The sequence below is a fragment of the Hippocampus comes genome, unplaced genomic scaffold (genome assembly GCF_001891065.2).
Source record: "Hippocampus comes isolate QL1 unplaced genomic scaffold, H_comes_QL1_v1.1 scaffold281, whole genome shotgun sequence".
NCBI classification, from domain to species: domain Eukaryota; kingdom Metazoa; phylum Chordata; class Actinopteri; order Syngnathiformes; family Syngnathidae; genus Hippocampus; species Hippocampus comes.
The window spans coordinates 23,221-40,439 of record NW_017805704.1 but is presented as its reverse complement, the minus strand read 5'-3'; the positions used below and the strand labels follow the sequence as shown (position 1 = coordinate 40,439).

Sequence of the window (17,219 nt, the reverse complement as noted above, 5' to 3'; positions counted from 1 at the left end):
CTTCTCAGGCAGATGCTCCCTCTCCGCCGTCAACCTGCCCAAACACGTGGACTCGGTCATAAACAAGCGACTGTCCAAGTCCTCGGCCACGCTGTGGAACTCCCCCAGCAGAAGTAAGGCAACGACTGGAATGATGACCCGCACCCGCACCCGCACCCGCTCCCACCGTTGTGTGTCCCCATCCCCCCTCAAACGCGTGTCCATCACAACTCCTCCTCCTTCTTTCATTCCTCCGTTCCGTTTGAGTCCCTCCACCGTGCTCGACGGCTGACTGACACATTTTCCCCCTTTCATTTTCCAAGCCCAGCGCTTTGAGCTTCCGCTGCGCAGCTTCCGCATGGTCGGATTTTTGCCTTTTGCTTCACTTGAGCCAATCCCGTCACGTGGCAAAGTCGAGTGAGATCACGTCTTCCGAGGAGTCAAAGGGGACTTGGCCCAGTTGCACCGGACCGCACCTTTTTTGCCTCGACCGAGACGTAAAAAGCTGCCGATGATTCACTGCCCTCGACCAGCATGTCAGAGGACTTGCGATTCGTCAACTCATGGGCGATGAGTTGAAAAATTGGGCCAAACCAAAAAGCGGGCCAACGCGTTGGAGCTCCGAGGCAGCCCCCCGTAAAAGCCCGCAAGCCACCGCTTGTTGATTTGGCTTTTTCTTTCTTTGCTTCTTCTCTCAACTTGCAGACCGTCGTGTCGCCCTGAGGCCGTGGGAGAGCAGCGTCGTGGACCGCCTGATGACGCCCACCTTGTCTTTCCTGGCTCGGAGCCGCAGCGCCGCCAGCGTGCTCGCCAACGGCAAAGATGGACGTAAGTCACTTTGGTCGGGAGAGTCCGTTGAGCGTTCCTTTTTTTTTAATTGGCTCATCGTGATGAGCGTGCGCACGTGCGGGTCAGGGGTCGATCGCGGGAGGTTTGGTCGCTCGAAAAAGTCGCTCCTCGGGGCAAAAAGGTCGGTCACCCCCCCGAGTTACAAACTCCAAATTGCCGACCTGGCGAGTCGACGGGGGCTCACTTTCTGTCCTTGTTACATCAAGAAACCACCGGGTGGCGCCAACTCAGTACCGTCATTCTTTGCAAACCCGAATGAGGCTGCGTTTTTTTTTTTTTTTGCGGGTTTGCAACTCAAAAGTCTTCCTCTCCAGAGTTGCCGCTGTGCCCCCGCTCGTCCTCCGCCAGCCCGTTGACGCTGTGCGCCCACCAGCCCCACCGCCACCCCCACTGCGCCGAACGCTGGAGGGCGACGTCCAGCACGCCCGACATCGCCCAGCGCCAGCACAGACGGAGCTCCACACCGGTATGTTTCTACACGGAAGAGGCCCTTTACGCGCAGAGTAGTGTCTACATCAGTGGTGTCAAACATACGGCCCGCGGGCCGGAACCGGCCCCCAAGGAGGTTTGATCCGGCCCGCGGGATGATTTAAAAGTGAAAAAAAAAAATGCATTCAAGACACAGAATGAATATTTTAAATAAAATGCAATTCGTAGCACAGTATGGTATCATGTTAATGGTCCGGCTCACTTGACATCTACCGACTCCGTACGTGGCCCACAATGTGAAATGAGTTTGACACCCCTGGTCTACATTTACTTGCTCCCCCCCCCCCACCTTGCGCAGATGGACCGTAGCAAAAAGGAGAAGAAAGACAAGGAGCGGGAGAACGAGAAAGAGAAAAATGCCCTGACGAAGGAGAGGTTCCTCAAGAAGAGGCAATCGCTTCCCAGCATGAGACGCAGAGCTGACCTGAGGTAAAAAAAAAAAAAAAATGCTGTGTGTGTGTCGAACACGCGTCGGTACCATTCGGCCTGCGTTTTTTTTTTTCGTGTCGAGCAGAGGCAAAAAGGGGAAAACGGCGATACTTTCAGGCCGCCAAATAAAAGGCAACTGTGACAGAGGTTGGAAGGGATGGCATGACAAACAAAAGGAGCATGAGTGAGCTCTCAGCACCCCCGGGGGCCCAAAAAAAGCGAGCGATGTCATGTCATCCCTCATGGTCGAATGCGCTTGCATGGATGATGTCATGTTTTCACCGCTTTGAATTTCTTCAGGGCACCGGCTGGACTTTCAAAAGAGGAAAGCGAATGGCTCACGTCCGCCGCACGGCGGGATATTGGTCCGCATGGCCGCACTGGCCCCTCCCGTTTTGTGTGTATTTTCTCCGGATTGTTATTCTTGCCTCTTAACGCTCCGTTTTAGGTGACGGGAGACTCCCAACGGTTCCAACATGTGGCTCATTAAGTCAGACAAGGTCTCCGGTGTGAATGGGGAGCAGGCGCGTTTTTAATTGGGTGTCGGAGCGCTCGCGCGCTCTCAAAAGTGGTCAGCTGAAAGTTGATGATGGGGCCTCTGTCAGCCTCTGTCGCATCTGGGCTGGATTATTGTCATGCGCTTTTGTGATTTGAGGTTTAGCTTCCAAAAGGTTTTCGCTGACGACACGCTAGCAAGTTTGTCCGACTCGCCGTGTGAAAAAGATCTCATCTTAGCATGTACCGTCGATGAGTATGCACCTTGCCATTAGCCGGATATTTGCTGAGCTCCACGTGTCGTCCCGTCCTAGTCCGCTATCGAGAGCGCGGCCGTCGTCGCCCTCCACGCCCAAGGACAGGACGGCCTCGCCGAGTCCCGCCGCCTCCCCGAAGCCTCCCACCGCGCGCGGCGGCGGCGGCGGCGGCCCGTCGACCCCTCAGGGACGGCCCGGGAGGGCGAGGACCCCCGCCAGGTTGGACCGCCGCACTCCCTCCCCCGTCCGGCTGGGGAAAGTGAGGCCGCATCGCACACCGGCCGCCCCCGAAAACAGCAGTCGGCGTGAGTAGAGCAAGTCAGCTTTTTCCACTATTTTGCCTGCATGATTTTTGTTATAATAAGAAGTCGCTCATCCGAGAGGAGCCGGATGAAGTGGCTCGGGCATCTGAAAAAGGATGCCTCCTTGTGGTGAGGTGTTCCGGGTACGGAGGACGACACGCTGGAGAGACTCATTGTCTCCCTGGCAGGCCCGGGGAACGCTTCGGGGTCCCCCGGGTAGAGCTGGAAGAAGTGACTGGGGGAGAGGGAGGGGAAGTCTGGGCTTCCCTGCTAAAGCTGTGGGCCCCCGCGACCCCGGATCGGCGGCTATTTTTACGTTTCGGCGTTGAATGCGTGAAGAAATCAAGAACGTGTTGATTTCATCGTATTTATTGATGACGTTTCGACTGAGCCTTTGGGGCCAATGTCTTTGAACTTTGGGTGGCCCGACGCAGTCACGTGCCCCCGCACACATGCGCCCCCCCCCCCCCCCCCGGCCCCTCTTACATGCCCGTGATGTTGAATAATTTTTGTATTTTAAATTAAATTTGAGAACTGAACCCCGGGGCTTGTCGGGCATCCCGTTTGTGTCTCTCGCAGGTTCTCCTGCCGCTCCTGCTCTCAGAAGCTCGTTGGCGTCGACTCGCAACATCTCGGCCTTGACGGACGCGCCCTCGGCGCCGTCGCCCAAGCCTACGGCCGGCACCAACGACCCCGAGGAGGCGGCCCGCATCCTGGCCGAGAAACGCCGGCAGGCTCGCGAGCGGCGGGAGCGAGAGGAGGAGGAGCGCCGCGAGCAGGATGAGAAGGAGGAGGCTCGGGAGAGGGCCGAGGCTGACAACAATCACCTGCAAAAGCAGGTATGCATGCACCCTGGTTTTAATTTCTTCCTTTATTTCATTTTTAAGGAAAGCACTTTGTGCTCACGCGACTTTGGCTCTCGCTTAGGATTTTCCTCACTGTGACTTTTCGTTCGGCTCTTATTTGCGGACCAAATTGTCAATCCATTTAGTTATCGTGACCGTATCCATGAATGACTTCTATTTTTGTTTTCAGGTGAAACAAATTCATTTATAAGGATAAAGACAGCCTAAGTGCACTCGTAGAACAAGTTGTTTTCCAAACCTCCCTGGATTCTGTCCTCAGAAAGGCGAAGCCGAGGCGAAAGCTCGCGAGGAGGCGGAGGAGAAGCAGCGTCTGGAGAGGGAGAAGCACTTCCAGAAGGAGGAGCAAGAGAGGCTGGAGAGGAAAAAGGTAGGCTTGGGCTTTCTCCGCCGTGGAGTTTGGTTAACTGTTTCCCCGCCGGAGGAGTCGCCGCCGGCCTCCCGGTGCCAAAGGCACCGAATGACATGCATGGCACGAGGATGCCGGCCGGCTGGGGCGTCGACTGAAAACAAGCACGCCTTCCCTCTCGAGGAGGAATCGTATTCTCGGTGGCAACGCCGAATCCCGGAAATTTACCGGAGATGAATGAGGTCTCGGGCTTCGGCTGTGGCCACGGCCTCATTGAAGACAGCTGCTTTCGTGAGAGCTCAATAGAAACGCCGAGACGGGAGTGGTCATCTGAGGCCGGAGGGCCGGGCGGGCCGGGCAGGCTGGCACGCTACAAGCGACGGACTGAAGGCTGCCGGGCATATTCACTGCTAATTTCAGACCAGTCGGAATAATCTGCCAATGCTGTAATAACCACAACAATAAAAATGTTTTCTGAAGCGTCTGGCTTGACACTTGGAATGAATTCCCTTTGATCTGACTTCCCCCCCCCCAGCGCCTGGAGGAGATCATGAAGAGGACGCGCAAATCGGACGCTAGCGACAAGGTGCGGCGGGTGAAAGAAATGCAAGCTCATTGGTGATCTACAATCGTTGCGACTTATTTTCATTTTTTTTTTCTCCCCGACAGGAGAAAAAATCAGCGCTGCCGCAGCTGCATCCGCTCGGCGAGAAAGAGGTGGAGAGCGGCAAAGGTCAGTTCCATCCTATCAAAGACCGCTGGAATGAGGAAAAAGGAACTGTTTTATTGAAATAAAATATGAAGAACCACATCGACATTTCCCAATCGTTTCTTCTCGGGATGCCGTTGGAAAACTTGACGTCCGACATTTGGGTGGTTGTCACGACAACTCGGTGTTGATAGTCAATTTCAGGGGGGCAAGAATTCTCAACAAGTGTATTTCTAGAGCCCTTGAAAACCACCACCACTGTCTACAAAGTGCTGTGCATGGAAGTAAAAGAATTCATGCGACAGCAAACAAAACAATAATGAAGACAGGAGAAAGAACAACAAAAAAATAGGATATTCAAAAGTACTCTGCAATAAGCCAGTGAAGGGACGCCAGAGTGGGAATGAATGCGCTCCCTCCCTCTTACGAGTGCCAGTCAAGAGATGAGCGGCGGCATTGTGGACCCACTGGAGACGCCGGATGGAGGATCGGCCGACTCCAAAGTCAAGTGCGTTACAGCAACCCGGCCGGCCGAGATGTGACGAGGGCGTGAATGACTGTATCTCAAAGTACTCGCCAGAGAAAGGAGAGGCGCGACTCTAGCCGGCTGCCTAAGATGAAAGAAGCCGAATTGAACAAGTTGCCAGTTCCAATTTCAAAACGCTGTCCGGTTGGAGAAAGCAGCACATTTGTACCCTGGTGAAATAAATCCTGTCTTAACTTTGCAGATGATGGTGTTGCAGATTGTCAGATTGTCAACGTGCAAAACAACAACAACAACAAGATGGAACACGGACACTGCAGACAAAGGTGACGGTCAAGCTACTTCCTTGTTGCTATGGTGATGAGCTTTGTTTGTTTGTGGAAGAGTGTCTCGACAAGGCCTAGGAAGTCTTGTGCTTGCTTGTTTTGTTTTCTGTGGTGGTTGTTTTCTCTTTGTGTCGTGTTGCTTGAAATATGATGCTGTGATTCCGTTCAAGTGCGCGAAGGTCATCGGTGAATTTCCATGGCAAGTTTCTCATTTGAAAAATGTTTTTGATCACGTGACAAGGGCCGCTTGAAGATGAAACGGTCACAAAGTTACACATTCGAGAACGTTGAGATGGTATTTTTTAATAAAAACACAATGTAGTGTCAGCAACAAAGTCACGTTGGTGTACTAGACCCAAGAAAAGTCATTTTTCCCGAAAAAAAAGTGGCATTTTTCAAAAGCATGAGCAAAACAAGGTAAACACAAGTTTTGAGAATGCCTTTTTTTTTTTAGTTAAGATTGGACAAATATATATTTTTATACGATGTTCAAGGGAAAAAAAAAAAGAAAAAAAACTCATTTGAAGGAAATTCTCCATCAACTGTACTTTTCAAGAAAATGTGCCTGAATATGACATTAAATTGACGTCAATTACTAGGTAATGTTTCCAACATGTCATTATTATATTTCAAAAATTCTCCCGCTTAACTTGGTCATAGGAATTTACGGCAAACGTAACCAAAATTGCAACCCTCGCCCTAAACGGTTGAACGTACGCCTGTCTTCCGCGTCCAGCCCCGCGGGCCGGACTCAGCTCAACGGGGTCCAGCCGGCCGGACGCGAGCGTAACGGCCACTTGGTGGAAAGCATCGTCATCGCCGCCGCCGACGGCTCGCGGGGACGACCCGAGGGCGGCGGGGACGCCGGCGACATCTTGGATTTCGACAGTGGCGACGACTACGTGAAGAAAGCGGCGGCGGCGCCGCTGAAGACGCAACACGTCGCAGGTATGACGTCACACGACCCGCGTGACACGGTGCTCTACTCTTATTGGCCGATAGAACGTGAACAGGAAATAGGGTTATTTTTCTATTTGAAGGACTTTTGGAATATCGAATACTAGTACACAAACACGGGTAGAAGATATTACACATTTCTGAAGCGTTTGTGTAAACTAAAGTCGGTAACCAATAAATAAAGAGGGGATTCTTGAGTTAAAAATTGGCATTGCCATTTCAAAAAACAAAACCAAAATACCCCCACAGGAGCGAAATGAAAGGATAAAAATCAAAACGATCGATATTTTTGCAATGTCTGTTTTCCTCGATTGTTTCTGTTTTCTTAAGGCATAAGAAAAGCATTTTAAAGTCAAACATACATTCTGCGGCGTTTACCCACCGACAAAATCATTGTTAATCAAGTCTGAAACAGAAAACATCCAGCGAGAAAATATGACCATTCAAAATTGTGGGATTTTATTAATTTTCAAAGAGGAACAATTTTTTTCAGGAAAGGGTGATTTCCAAAGAGCTTTTCGTCACTTCATTGGTCTGAAGCACGAAAGGCATTCACTGTAAAAACAAAAAAAAAAAGCCTTACTCATTTGAGAAGAGAAAAAAAGGTGCAGTGGGGCACAAAGAAAAGATAAAATGCGGAGTTATGAGAAGTATATATTTTTTTTTTCTTTCAGTCTCAGAGAACAGACTTAGCACGAAGGCTTAAAATAAAAGCGGCGCACGTCTTTAGGGAGAGCTTATCGCTTGGGCAGTGACGGATGGCGACAGATTCTCCTCTTCTTGGTAATATACTTAGGCACACTTCCAGAGCGGAATTCCTCGGATGTCAAAAAAGTGATGAGGAGACTCGATCCGCAAGGATCTTAGAAACCGGATCCGAGAGCGATTTTCGATGACACCCCGGAAACGCGAGAGCGCTTAACTCCCATTAAACAGTCACTGAGCGACTTATTAGAAAATTATTTCAAACATTGCCTGGATAATTATCTCTCTCCCAGCATTCCCAAAATCTGTTCAGCTTTGTTTAGAATTTTTCAATTGGAAACAATTGTAAGATTACGTTTTTGTTTTTTTTTTTTTTTTTTATAAAGAGCGTAAATCATAGTTTTTCCTTAATGTAAATTCTAGGGCAAGTTGCATTTTTTTTTGTCATTTGTTGAAGAAAGCAATTTTAAAAGCCATTTACATTTGGGGGGCACTTGCATGCTTTCAATTAAAAAAAAAAAGTTTCCAAAAAATCTCAAGGCCCCCCCCCCCCATAAAAAAACTTGAGTTATTTTTTCTGGATTAACTCGTCGTCTTACGTGGAAACGTCGTATTTTCGAGAATGAGTCCCGTTTTCCCCCTCAAGAAATATTTCGACACAGTCGATAATTTTCAACAACAGCTACAAAAAAAAAAAAATAATCTTGGCTTACAAAATAAAGTGAAACAAAAATTCATTCTTAAAAAGAAATTTAAGAATGAATTTTTGTTTCACTTTTTAAAAGTCATATTAAAATCAAGACGTTCTTTTGTGGAGTTTAATGATCAAAGCAATTTTTTTTTTCTGGATTTTCTTCAATGAGCTTTTTTTGCCATGTTGCCTGTCCTTCTTCTTCCAGAAGTGCTGTGACGCGGCGGTCGCGGCGCCCTGCCGACAGCCGTCAGTGTCCGGCCCCTTTCACACACCCCGGGGGGAAAAATTGCAACGAAACAAAACACACACACACAAAAAAAAAGCAGAGCTGTTCTTTTTCCGCCTTTGGAGGTGAAGCGGCGACGATGCCTGTTGCTGCTGCTGCTGCGTTACGCAAGGAAAGGGGTGTGAAGAGCCCCACCCTGCGCCTTCTCTTGTTCTGATTGGGTGAATCGAGGAAGGGGGAAGCAACGTCGGCGAGGAAACATTTCATGGGAAGGATTCGATGCAAACATTGTGCGTTGGCACAGCTTTGACAAAAAAAGTGCGAATCCATATGCACCCCCCGTTTATTCCTCCTGCAGTATTTAAAAGCGAAAGGATGTTTTTGTCGGTCTGAAATCATGACATGACAAATGTGCATGACTCAAGTGTTTGCTCATTTGCTTCGGGACTGATCTGACGATGCGCGCGCATGTGTCAACGTACTCGAAATCGATTTTGACGTGCGCTGTCAGCTCCGCGAGGAGTCGTTTCAACGAGTCTTTAATTAAAGGCGCGACTTGTTAGAGTCTCTGCTGTTTGTTTCATTGACAATCGAAGGAAAGTGAGAGCAAGGAGACAGCCATCTGCTCCTCATCCTAAATGAGCCAAGAAGTAGTCTGGCAACATTGCGTGTTTTGGGTTTGCGGTCTTGACCGAGTTCCGAAATATGGGCATTCAAACCCCCCGGCTCACAGCGCTCACATTTCAAGCCGCCCTCCCGAGTTTTTGCATGTGGAAAAGTTGACACCATACAGCACAGGTGTCAAAGTCAAGGCCCGGGGGCCAGATCTGGCCCGCCACATCATTTTACGTGGCCCGCGAAAAGCAAATCAAGCATGTCAAGTTCCATGATGCTTGCTCAAGTCTGAACCAAAAATTTCAAATTGTCGTATGTAATCCACAATAACGGTCATTATTGTTGACTTCTGATTTTAAAACTAGTTATCCGTCAATTTGTTGTGCGCTGTGTATGTAATATGTGGAGGCGATTGAACATTTATATGGTTTCCCAAAATTCATAACGGCGCTCCACGGGAAACCGTAACTACAATGTGGCCCAGGACAAAAATGACTTTGACACCCCTGCCATACAGTGTAGTAATCGTTGCGCAGCCACGAGGCCTGAGCGGGTCCGAAGAGTCGAGCGAAAGCATTTCCTGGTCCTCCGCCCCGGGACGGACTTGCGTTTACCGATGCCATTCTCGCCGCTCGGTATTCCAGACGCCGTGAAATGACGCGAGACGTATGGTGGCCCCCCTCCCAAAAGTGCCGAAATGCGCTGCGCTGATCTGATGAATGCGCTTTTCAAGAGGCTGGGGGGGGGGGCGCAAAGGCGGATGGATTATCAAGCTCTATTTTTAGGGACGTGTCGGCCCACAGTTGAGGTTGCCAAATCCGCCCGCCTCGGGGGAGCATCAAGGCCCCAACAATAACAAGAGAGTGAGTGGAATTTGGACCGCTGGGCGGTTGGTGGACGCAAAACAAGACTCGCCGCGCCCATTTGTAGTTCAAGCGAGGGCCATGAAGCGTCCGACGGGAGTCCACACGGACCACCGGTTGCTGAGTGAGGCGGACCCCGTGGAACCATATTCGTTTGAGAAAATCGAATGCCTTCACGTGCTCCTTCTAGTGCGGGAAAATACGGCACTTGCGCTGATATGTTCCTCGTGAAGCAGATTTTCAGGGAGGCCGATGAGACCCGAGGGACCCTCGCCAAAATGAACAAAGCCAATCGCAAACGTCCTTTTGACGATTGAAGAAGCACGAAATCCACCGGCTCGCCATCCACTGAGCGGCGAGGTCGCGGGGAGTCACCCAAGTCGCCGCCGCCGCCGCTCAGCCTCAAAAGCGACTTCCATTTTGTACTCTGGCTTCGGCCGTGGCTATTTTTAGCTCACAGCAGCAGCGTGCGACTTGGAATCCGAGCGAGCGACCCGCTCCACTCCAAGGCAGGAAACGGGAAATGTCCCATTGTCAGAGAGTCTTCCACTTGTCTCGTCTCGGACTCAGGCCAGCCATCTTGTTTTCATGTCTCGGCCACCACATGAAGATGCCGCGACTCGGCCTTTTTCCCGTCCCCAGTGTGACTTTGAAGAAGCCTCTTGTTTGCGCCGACAACAAAACGATAAATCATCCTCTTTATGTGCTCTCCAAGCAGAGACTCGTTGTTATTTATTTATTGAAGTATTTATTTTGGAGGATGACTTTGATTTGGGGCATCTGCCTTCGAGTTCTTGGGTTCAAAGCGACTCTCCGGTCTTCTTGTGATGTCGGAATGTTCCCACTTGCAGCGAAATTTGATGGCTGATCATAAAACGCAAGTCTCAAACAACTTTCACTTAGAAACGTGAAAATTCGATGTTGGTCATGTGAATCATTACGGCACACATTTGGTCCGACGCTGCACCGAAATATTTAATTTTTAAATTTAATTTCATCCAGCTGCGTTCACACGTGCACATTTGTTTCGGCGTAGCGTCGCAAACGAGCATTTGCTCTGGAGCAAGGGGGGGGGGGGGGGGGGGGGGGGGGGGGGTCCGAAAGTCGCATCACCAGCCCAAGTTCGGTCACGGTCAAAGCTTTCCGCTGCACCGGAAAGTCAAAGATCATCGAAATGACGCGGAGGAAGCGACGTTTCGGCCAGAAAGCGAGACCGAAACAAGCACGTTTGCAGAAAGGCCCGCGGCCGGCTGAGAATCTCGCCGCCAGCAACACCTGCGGTTGGACGGAAGAGCGCCGATCACGTCGTGTTGGTTCTCGCTTGGCTAATTTGCTTCATGCAAAAAAAAAAAACCGACGCGCACCACACAAATGACGAAGCATTCTCCTTCGAAAAGCAAATCATGCTGACGGTGAGGTGCGAAATGTTTTCCCCACGGGGAACAGCGCACGCATCTGCTTCACACGCCGACGAGCGGAAAGTACCCCGAGGAGGTTTTTTTTTTTTCTTTTTTTTTTTTTCTCCACTTTCTGGTTTCTTCATGCTCAGATGTGAGACGACCGCCGGGTCTTTTCTTGCTTCAGTTGCTGACTGGGCACTTTTTTTTTTTGAACACACATCTGCACTTCAAAAAAAAAAAAGGGGGGGGGGGGCTGGCAGCGCATGCACACATGCTTTGAGAATGCGCCATTCAGGGAAAAAAAAAATGTTTTATATATTTATGTGTATGTGTGTCTATGAATGGGAACAAGCATCTCGGAAGGGACAGAAAGTAGAAAGGAAGCGATGACGACAGGAAGGAAGCAGAGGCGGAGAATAGAGCAGCTTGGGAGACGAAGCAACATGGATGCGAAGGACGGACGGAAAGTGGTGAAGAAGGAAGGAAGGAAGTCTGGAAACAAACGTGCAAGATGGGGAGGAGGAAGAAGAAAGGAAGGAAGGATGGAAGTTTGGGAGACAAGGTACCAAGGAAAGGAAACTAGAGCCCCCGTTCACACGGCAACGTTTGGTCCGACGCAGCTCCGAAATAAATCCAGTCGAGCGTTCACACGTGCACATTTGCTCCGGCGTAGCTCCACTAAAGAGCTTATACCGGACCAAATTTGATCCACCTCGCGGAAGGTACCGTTGGACTTTGAAGGTTTGGCTGTCGGCCAATCGGCGCCCTCGGGGCGGGCGATGGCCGCGTCCGTTCGCAGGCGTGTCTACGGGGAAGCACAAAAGTGTGTGTGGACCTTTTGTCCTAGGAAACAAACTTTCTTGAAAAAAGAAAAAAAAAACCTCTCACTGGTAATTTCATCATTTCATTCACTCATTTTTTTTTTAACTCCCGTACCGTTTGTTGCCAAACCCCAAAACGATGGCCACGCGAGCCCGCCTTCAGGAGAGTGAGCCGGAATCCTTCCATCGAAAACGGACGGAATGGAAAATGCTCGAAACAGCGGTGGAGCTTTATGGGGCGAGGAGGAAGGAGGAGGAGCCTGATTTGATGTCATCATTCCAGGATTTCATCTCGACGGTGAGAAGAAGAAAGACTTTGGGAGCACCCGGCGAGTTGACGGCGGCGTCGGGTGTGACGTTAGCGAGTCCTGAAAGCTTCTCGCTCTCCCCGGCAGGAAGCCGTCCCGATGAGCGCGTCCACTCAAGAGGAGGAGCGTGTGCGCTCAACCACACCCAGCGCACGTGTCTGCCGACCGGAGAGGGGGGGAGGGAAAAAACGGGGGGGGGAAATGCCACTTAACCCAAGCCTGGAGTGCAACCAACACCCACAAAAGTGGACCCGCAGAGCAGTCGAGTGGGACGCACGCGCAACACGGCACAACAGTCCTTCTATTCAAACCGAACCGTTTTTTTTTTCCCTGGCAAACATCTCGGTGGGTTTTCAAATGAGATTTTTTATTTTTTTTTTTCTCACGGGAATGCCAGAAGAAATTTAAATGAAGCCAGAGAGGAAAGTATTTTCACAGCGACCATTAAAAAAAAAAAACAGACACATCCAAACAAAAAAACACCGTAAAACTCCCGACAAATCACGTCGGGCGAGATTGAAGCCGTCCTGCCTTGACCGCCGCAGAGCTCCGCGAAGGCTGAAATGGTTTCTCGCTTTCGAAAGGGAGTCTCGGCCGAGATTGCCCATTGGCAAGGTCCGCCATTTTGACAATCGTCCGTAGTGGCAACAAAATCACATCCACGTATTTGTCGTTGACCCCACAAGTCGTCGCTGGCGGCCATTTTATTGGAAATGGTTGACGGCGAACCTCCGTGAGAAGGTGCCCCCGATGCGTTATGTCCCCCCTCGAGGTACGTTGTCACCAGGTTCCGCCGGAGGAGTGAACGAGTTCTTCGGGAGGTTCTGAGGAAGACCGCACTTCAATCTTGCAATCTTTCTTTCGAGGTCAAATGTAGGGTCAACGGTCTTGTGCGCAAGAAGCGACCATTTTGCCGTCATCCGCTCCTCCCCGTCGACACGACACCGTTCAAGTTACGATCGAGCGTTTTGATTGTTTCATCACTTCACTCTTGGTAAAGGGCTGACGGACTCTTCCAGTATCTCACCATTCGTCAGAGGACTAAAATCCCGATCAAAAGTGCTGACACGGGAGAGCTCTAATTTGGGAATGATTCACCTCATATTCCACCCTTCGTCCAATTCCAGCCTGGAAGGAAGACAGAGGAAGATGGAAAGCTGGCCGCGTGTCAGCGTGAGGGCGAGTCAGTCAACGGGGCCGGGCCGGGTCGACTGTATGCGAGGTTACATTTCTCATTATACTCTGGCACATTACACAACATCCTGTTTGGCCCACGGTGTGAGGACGGAGTAACGGGGGAGGGGGGGGGGCTTGCGGTTTGCTCGGTTCCAGTGACTCTGCATATGCACAGGAAGCGCTTTTCATTCGCCGCCTGCTGACACGCCTCGACGCAAACAGCCTTACCGCTTTGGCCGGACAGAAACGGAGCCGGTTCGTGTGAAGGAAGAGACGGGCGTCGTCAACACAAAAACAAACGCCGCTCAGTTTGGTCGTCGGCTCGCGACGGCCAAAGCAAATGGAAGGACGACACCAAAAGTCTTTTGTTTGTTAGCCAAAAAGCAGTCAAAAGTACGTTTCTAAACAGGAAACATTCGAACCGGCGATGTTGTTGACAGATCAACGGGAGGATTTGTGTCGGGAACGGGAAAAAAAAAACAGTCCGGTTCGTGGCTGTCGGATCGAGCAAAAAAAAAGACGCTTTCTCACCGAGGCCACTCGGTGGGATCCCGTCTGGAGGAAATCAAGACCCGGATGCCGCTTGAATTTCCATGAAACGAAAACGCAAGCGATGGTCCCCGGGGCGCCGTTGTCCATCCCGCTCTGCGGACTCGGGAGGGACCCCCTGAAGAAACATTTCCTACGTCGGAACAACATTTACATTGAGGGAAGGCAAGTTAGCGAGCACAAGAAGCTAACATCGCACACCGTCTCCATCTTCACCGGCTAAAAAAACTCAACTGGTCCGTGACGCAAAACGGTCGGGGACGTAGCAGATCAAAGCAAATGTGTTCCCTTAGCTAGGCTAACATTGTGCATCGCGAAATTAGCTCATAATAACTCCGCCCCTCCCTTTTTCAGAAAAAATACGGATCCCAGAAAAACGGGCCGCGACCGGTTTCGAAAGGACTGCCATGCGCACGTGAGCCACGGGATACAAATGCAAGCCCGAGTGTTTTTTTTTGTGACTCGCCGCGGTATGCCGAGAAAACAAAGAAAGACAAAAATTTGAGGGCCTGAGCCGCCTCCCGCTGAATCCCCTGCGGCAGCGTGCGTGTGGTTGGTTGTCCTTTGTTGTCTGATTGGACTTTTCTTTGCTATGGTCATGGTTGTGTGTGCCCCCCCCCTGTGAACCTCCAAAGAAGGCATCTGCTTCCATTTAGCCCAACAAAAGGTTCACTTCAGTTCCTTCCAGAGGGTCGGAATGATTCAAACAGGAGAATAAAATCGTATTGTTCTGGGAGAATTTGCGTGACGTCACATTTCAAGAGGATGCCCGATCAACGGTCAACGGTGTGACGACCCTTCGGAGAATTTTGGCTGAATAAATCAATCCAAACACGAGCTTTGGACATCCTCCGACCTCCGGGACAACACAGGTTTGTCGTTGTCGGTTGGAAGAAAACAACAGCCTCGGAAAACGATGCCAAAGTGACCCTTTGAATTCCATTTTCCTTCAAAATAAGACTTCGGCTTAACAAGAAGTCAAAAGTAAAGGTTTTAATATCGCAACCATTTATCAAATAAACTCGTCGTCCTTCACAGCAGGAGTTACTGAGTCACATTTCAAGAGGATGCCCGATCAACGGTCAACAGTGTGGCGACCCTTCGGAAAATTTTGGCTGTTACTGGATGCGCTCCGTCTCTTACGAGCGTCGGTCAAGAGGAGATCGGCGGTACTCTGGACCCACTGGAGATGCTTGATGGAGGAGTCAAGTGCGTGACGAGACATCCAGATGCCGAGATGTGTCGACTGGATCTCAAAGTGCTCACCGGAGAAAGGAGAGGCTTTAAAAAGCTGAGCAAATTGGGAGTTTGAGCAACCACGCTAACTCGCATCGCACTTGCGTACTGCTGTGTTAGCTCCTCGGGCTAGCCAACTTGTGTCGACACTCGCTAGCCAACTTGTGTCGACACCCGCTGGAATTGTTTCTCCAACCACGCTAACTCGCATCGCACTTGCGTACTGCTGTGTTAGCTCCTCAGGCTAGCCAACTTGTGTCGACACTCGCTGGAATTGTTTCTCCAACCACGCTAACTCGCATCGCACTTGCGTACTGCTGTGTTAGCTCCTCGGGCTAGCCAACTTGTGTCGACACTCGCTAGCCAACTTGTGTCGACACCCGCTGGAATTGTTTCTCCAACCACGCTAACTCGCATCGCACTTGCGTACTGCTGTGTTAGCTCCTCAGGCTAGCCAACTTGTGTCGACACTCGCTGGAATTGTTTCTCCAACCACGCTAACTCGCATCGCACTTGCGTACTGCTGTGTTAGCTCCTCGGGCTAGCCAACTTGTGTCGACACTCGCTAGCCAACTTGTGTCGACACCCGCTGGAATTGTTTCTCCAACCACGCTAACTCGCATCGCACTTGCGTACTGCTGTGTTAGCTCCTCAGGCTAGCCAACTTGTGTCGACACTCGCTGGAATTGTTTCTCCAATCACGCTAACTCGCGTTAGCGTGGTAGGCGAGACCTACTTGAGTGCGCGCACGTGTTTTTTTGCGGCCGGCCAGAAACCAAACACGTCATGCGGCTTCAGGCCCGCTAGAGGCGTGAAAGCAAAGAAAGAAACAAGGACATTATTATTATTGCCATTCGTATTTTTTTAACTTCACATTTTTGTCTCTGCTCGTCTCCTGGTTTTCTTCTCCGGTTCAATGGGAATGGCGACAACCGCGGTGGTGGGCCAAATACTGTGTCACCGACTTTTTCTTCTTTGCCGTTGCGCAAAATATAGATAGGAAGTTTTTCGTACATTTTAGAGTCTGTCGTATTCCATCGCTCCACAAGTATCTGTCTGTCTTTCTCCCTAAGTACAGAGTGTCGCTACTTTTGCCACCTGGAAGCGAAAGCGCCGACAGCCCCCGTAGCAACGGTTGAGCGGATTTCCACAGGCTCTAATTTTACCCTCGGTTAGACCGCAGATAAGGACTACGCCCGAGTTAACGCACGTTGGCCGAAAGCAAAAAAAGTCTTTTCATTTTGACATCCAGAAAGCTGTGGAGAACAAGTGGGGATAGGCACGATGCCTTTTTTTTTTGCATGTCCACAGCCACAGAAATACGGCCTAGCTTGCGTAAGAAGGATTCAGGAGTCAAGAAAAGCACAATTCTGGAACACCGAAAAATATTTGCGCCCGCGCCTACAACAACGTTTCTGGGCCGTTTAATCCAAACGGATGAATGAAATACTTTTTTGCGCTCCCGTCGTCCTCGTCACCTCGGAGTCCGAAGCGAGTCCGGGACAACCGGGCTCTCTACATCCGTCTCCAGCCGCCTCGTTGACTTCCACTCAACGACAATTGTCCCACTTGAGGCGGCTGCAGTTGAATGGCGCCCGACGGATTCCGCGCAAGACGGATTTTCTGCGCCCCATCGATACGGTCACGATTTGAGCATGGGGGAGAAGAGCCGGGCCGACTTGACGCGTACCCTGCTGAGCAAAACAGGCGCATACTCTATAAACTAAAAGCAAGCTTAAAGTTGTTTGGGTTTTTTTTTTTTTTATTCTTTTTACCCGTAAAGCAATAACAATTAAAGTGGCCTTTTGAAACAATCGACTCTTTTCTTCGGACTGCAGCCGCTAGGAGATGCTTGGATATTTACAAGCGGTAACGACAACCAGATGCTCTAAAACAGAGAGGTACTTTGACATAAAAGGGAAGGATTTACCACAGTGCCACATCGGTTCTGCTCTCTGCAGACTCCGTACAAGCCCTTAGCTGCTTGGTCAACATTGTGTTGTTGCAACTGCAGTAGTATTACTTCGAAGCAGAGGTGCTAGATGGACTCACGCTATGTACGTACGGAGTACACTGCAGATACTCGGTAAAAGTACTTCTACTCTTCATCTCTTGTGCTAAAGTTACATAAAAAAAAA

At 50.3% G+C, this 17,219-nt stretch overlaps 1 protein-coding gene across 4 annotated transcripts in view; it reads left to right on the top strand.

Moving 5' to 3' along the window:
• The window catches only part of LOC109523558 (MAP7 domain-containing protein 1-like), a 16,251-nt gene extending 7,569 nt beyond the window's left edge, over positions 1–8,682 (top strand). For 2 of the 4 annotated variants that reach the window (XM_019882772.1, XM_019882773.1), the window contains 12 exons: positions 9–113; positions 685–807; positions 1,143–1,294; positions 1,616–1,746; positions 2,556–2,803; positions 3,380–3,639; positions 3,926–4,033; positions 4,548–4,598; positions 4,682–4,745; positions 5,450–5,531; positions 6,268–6,479; positions 8,093–8,682. In XM_019882772.1, the coding sequence (XP_019738331.1) occupies positions 9–113; positions 685–807; positions 1,143–1,294; positions 1,616–1,746; positions 2,556–2,803; positions 3,380–3,639; positions 3,926–4,033; positions 4,548–4,598; positions 4,682–4,745; positions 5,450–5,531; positions 6,268–6,479; positions 8,093–8,103 (1,547 nt within the window). In that variant the 3' untranslated portion in view covers positions 8,104–8,682. The remainder of the gene's footprint in view (positions 1–8; positions 114–684; positions 808–1,142; positions 1,295–1,615; positions 1,747–2,555; positions 2,804–3,379; positions 3,640–3,925; positions 4,034–4,547; positions 4,599–4,681; positions 4,746–5,449; positions 5,532–6,267; positions 6,480–8,092) is intronic. The other 2 variants (XM_019882774.1, XM_019882775.1) reach the window with 1 other exon arrangement.
• Positions 8,683–17,219: the final 8,537 nt, after the last annotated feature.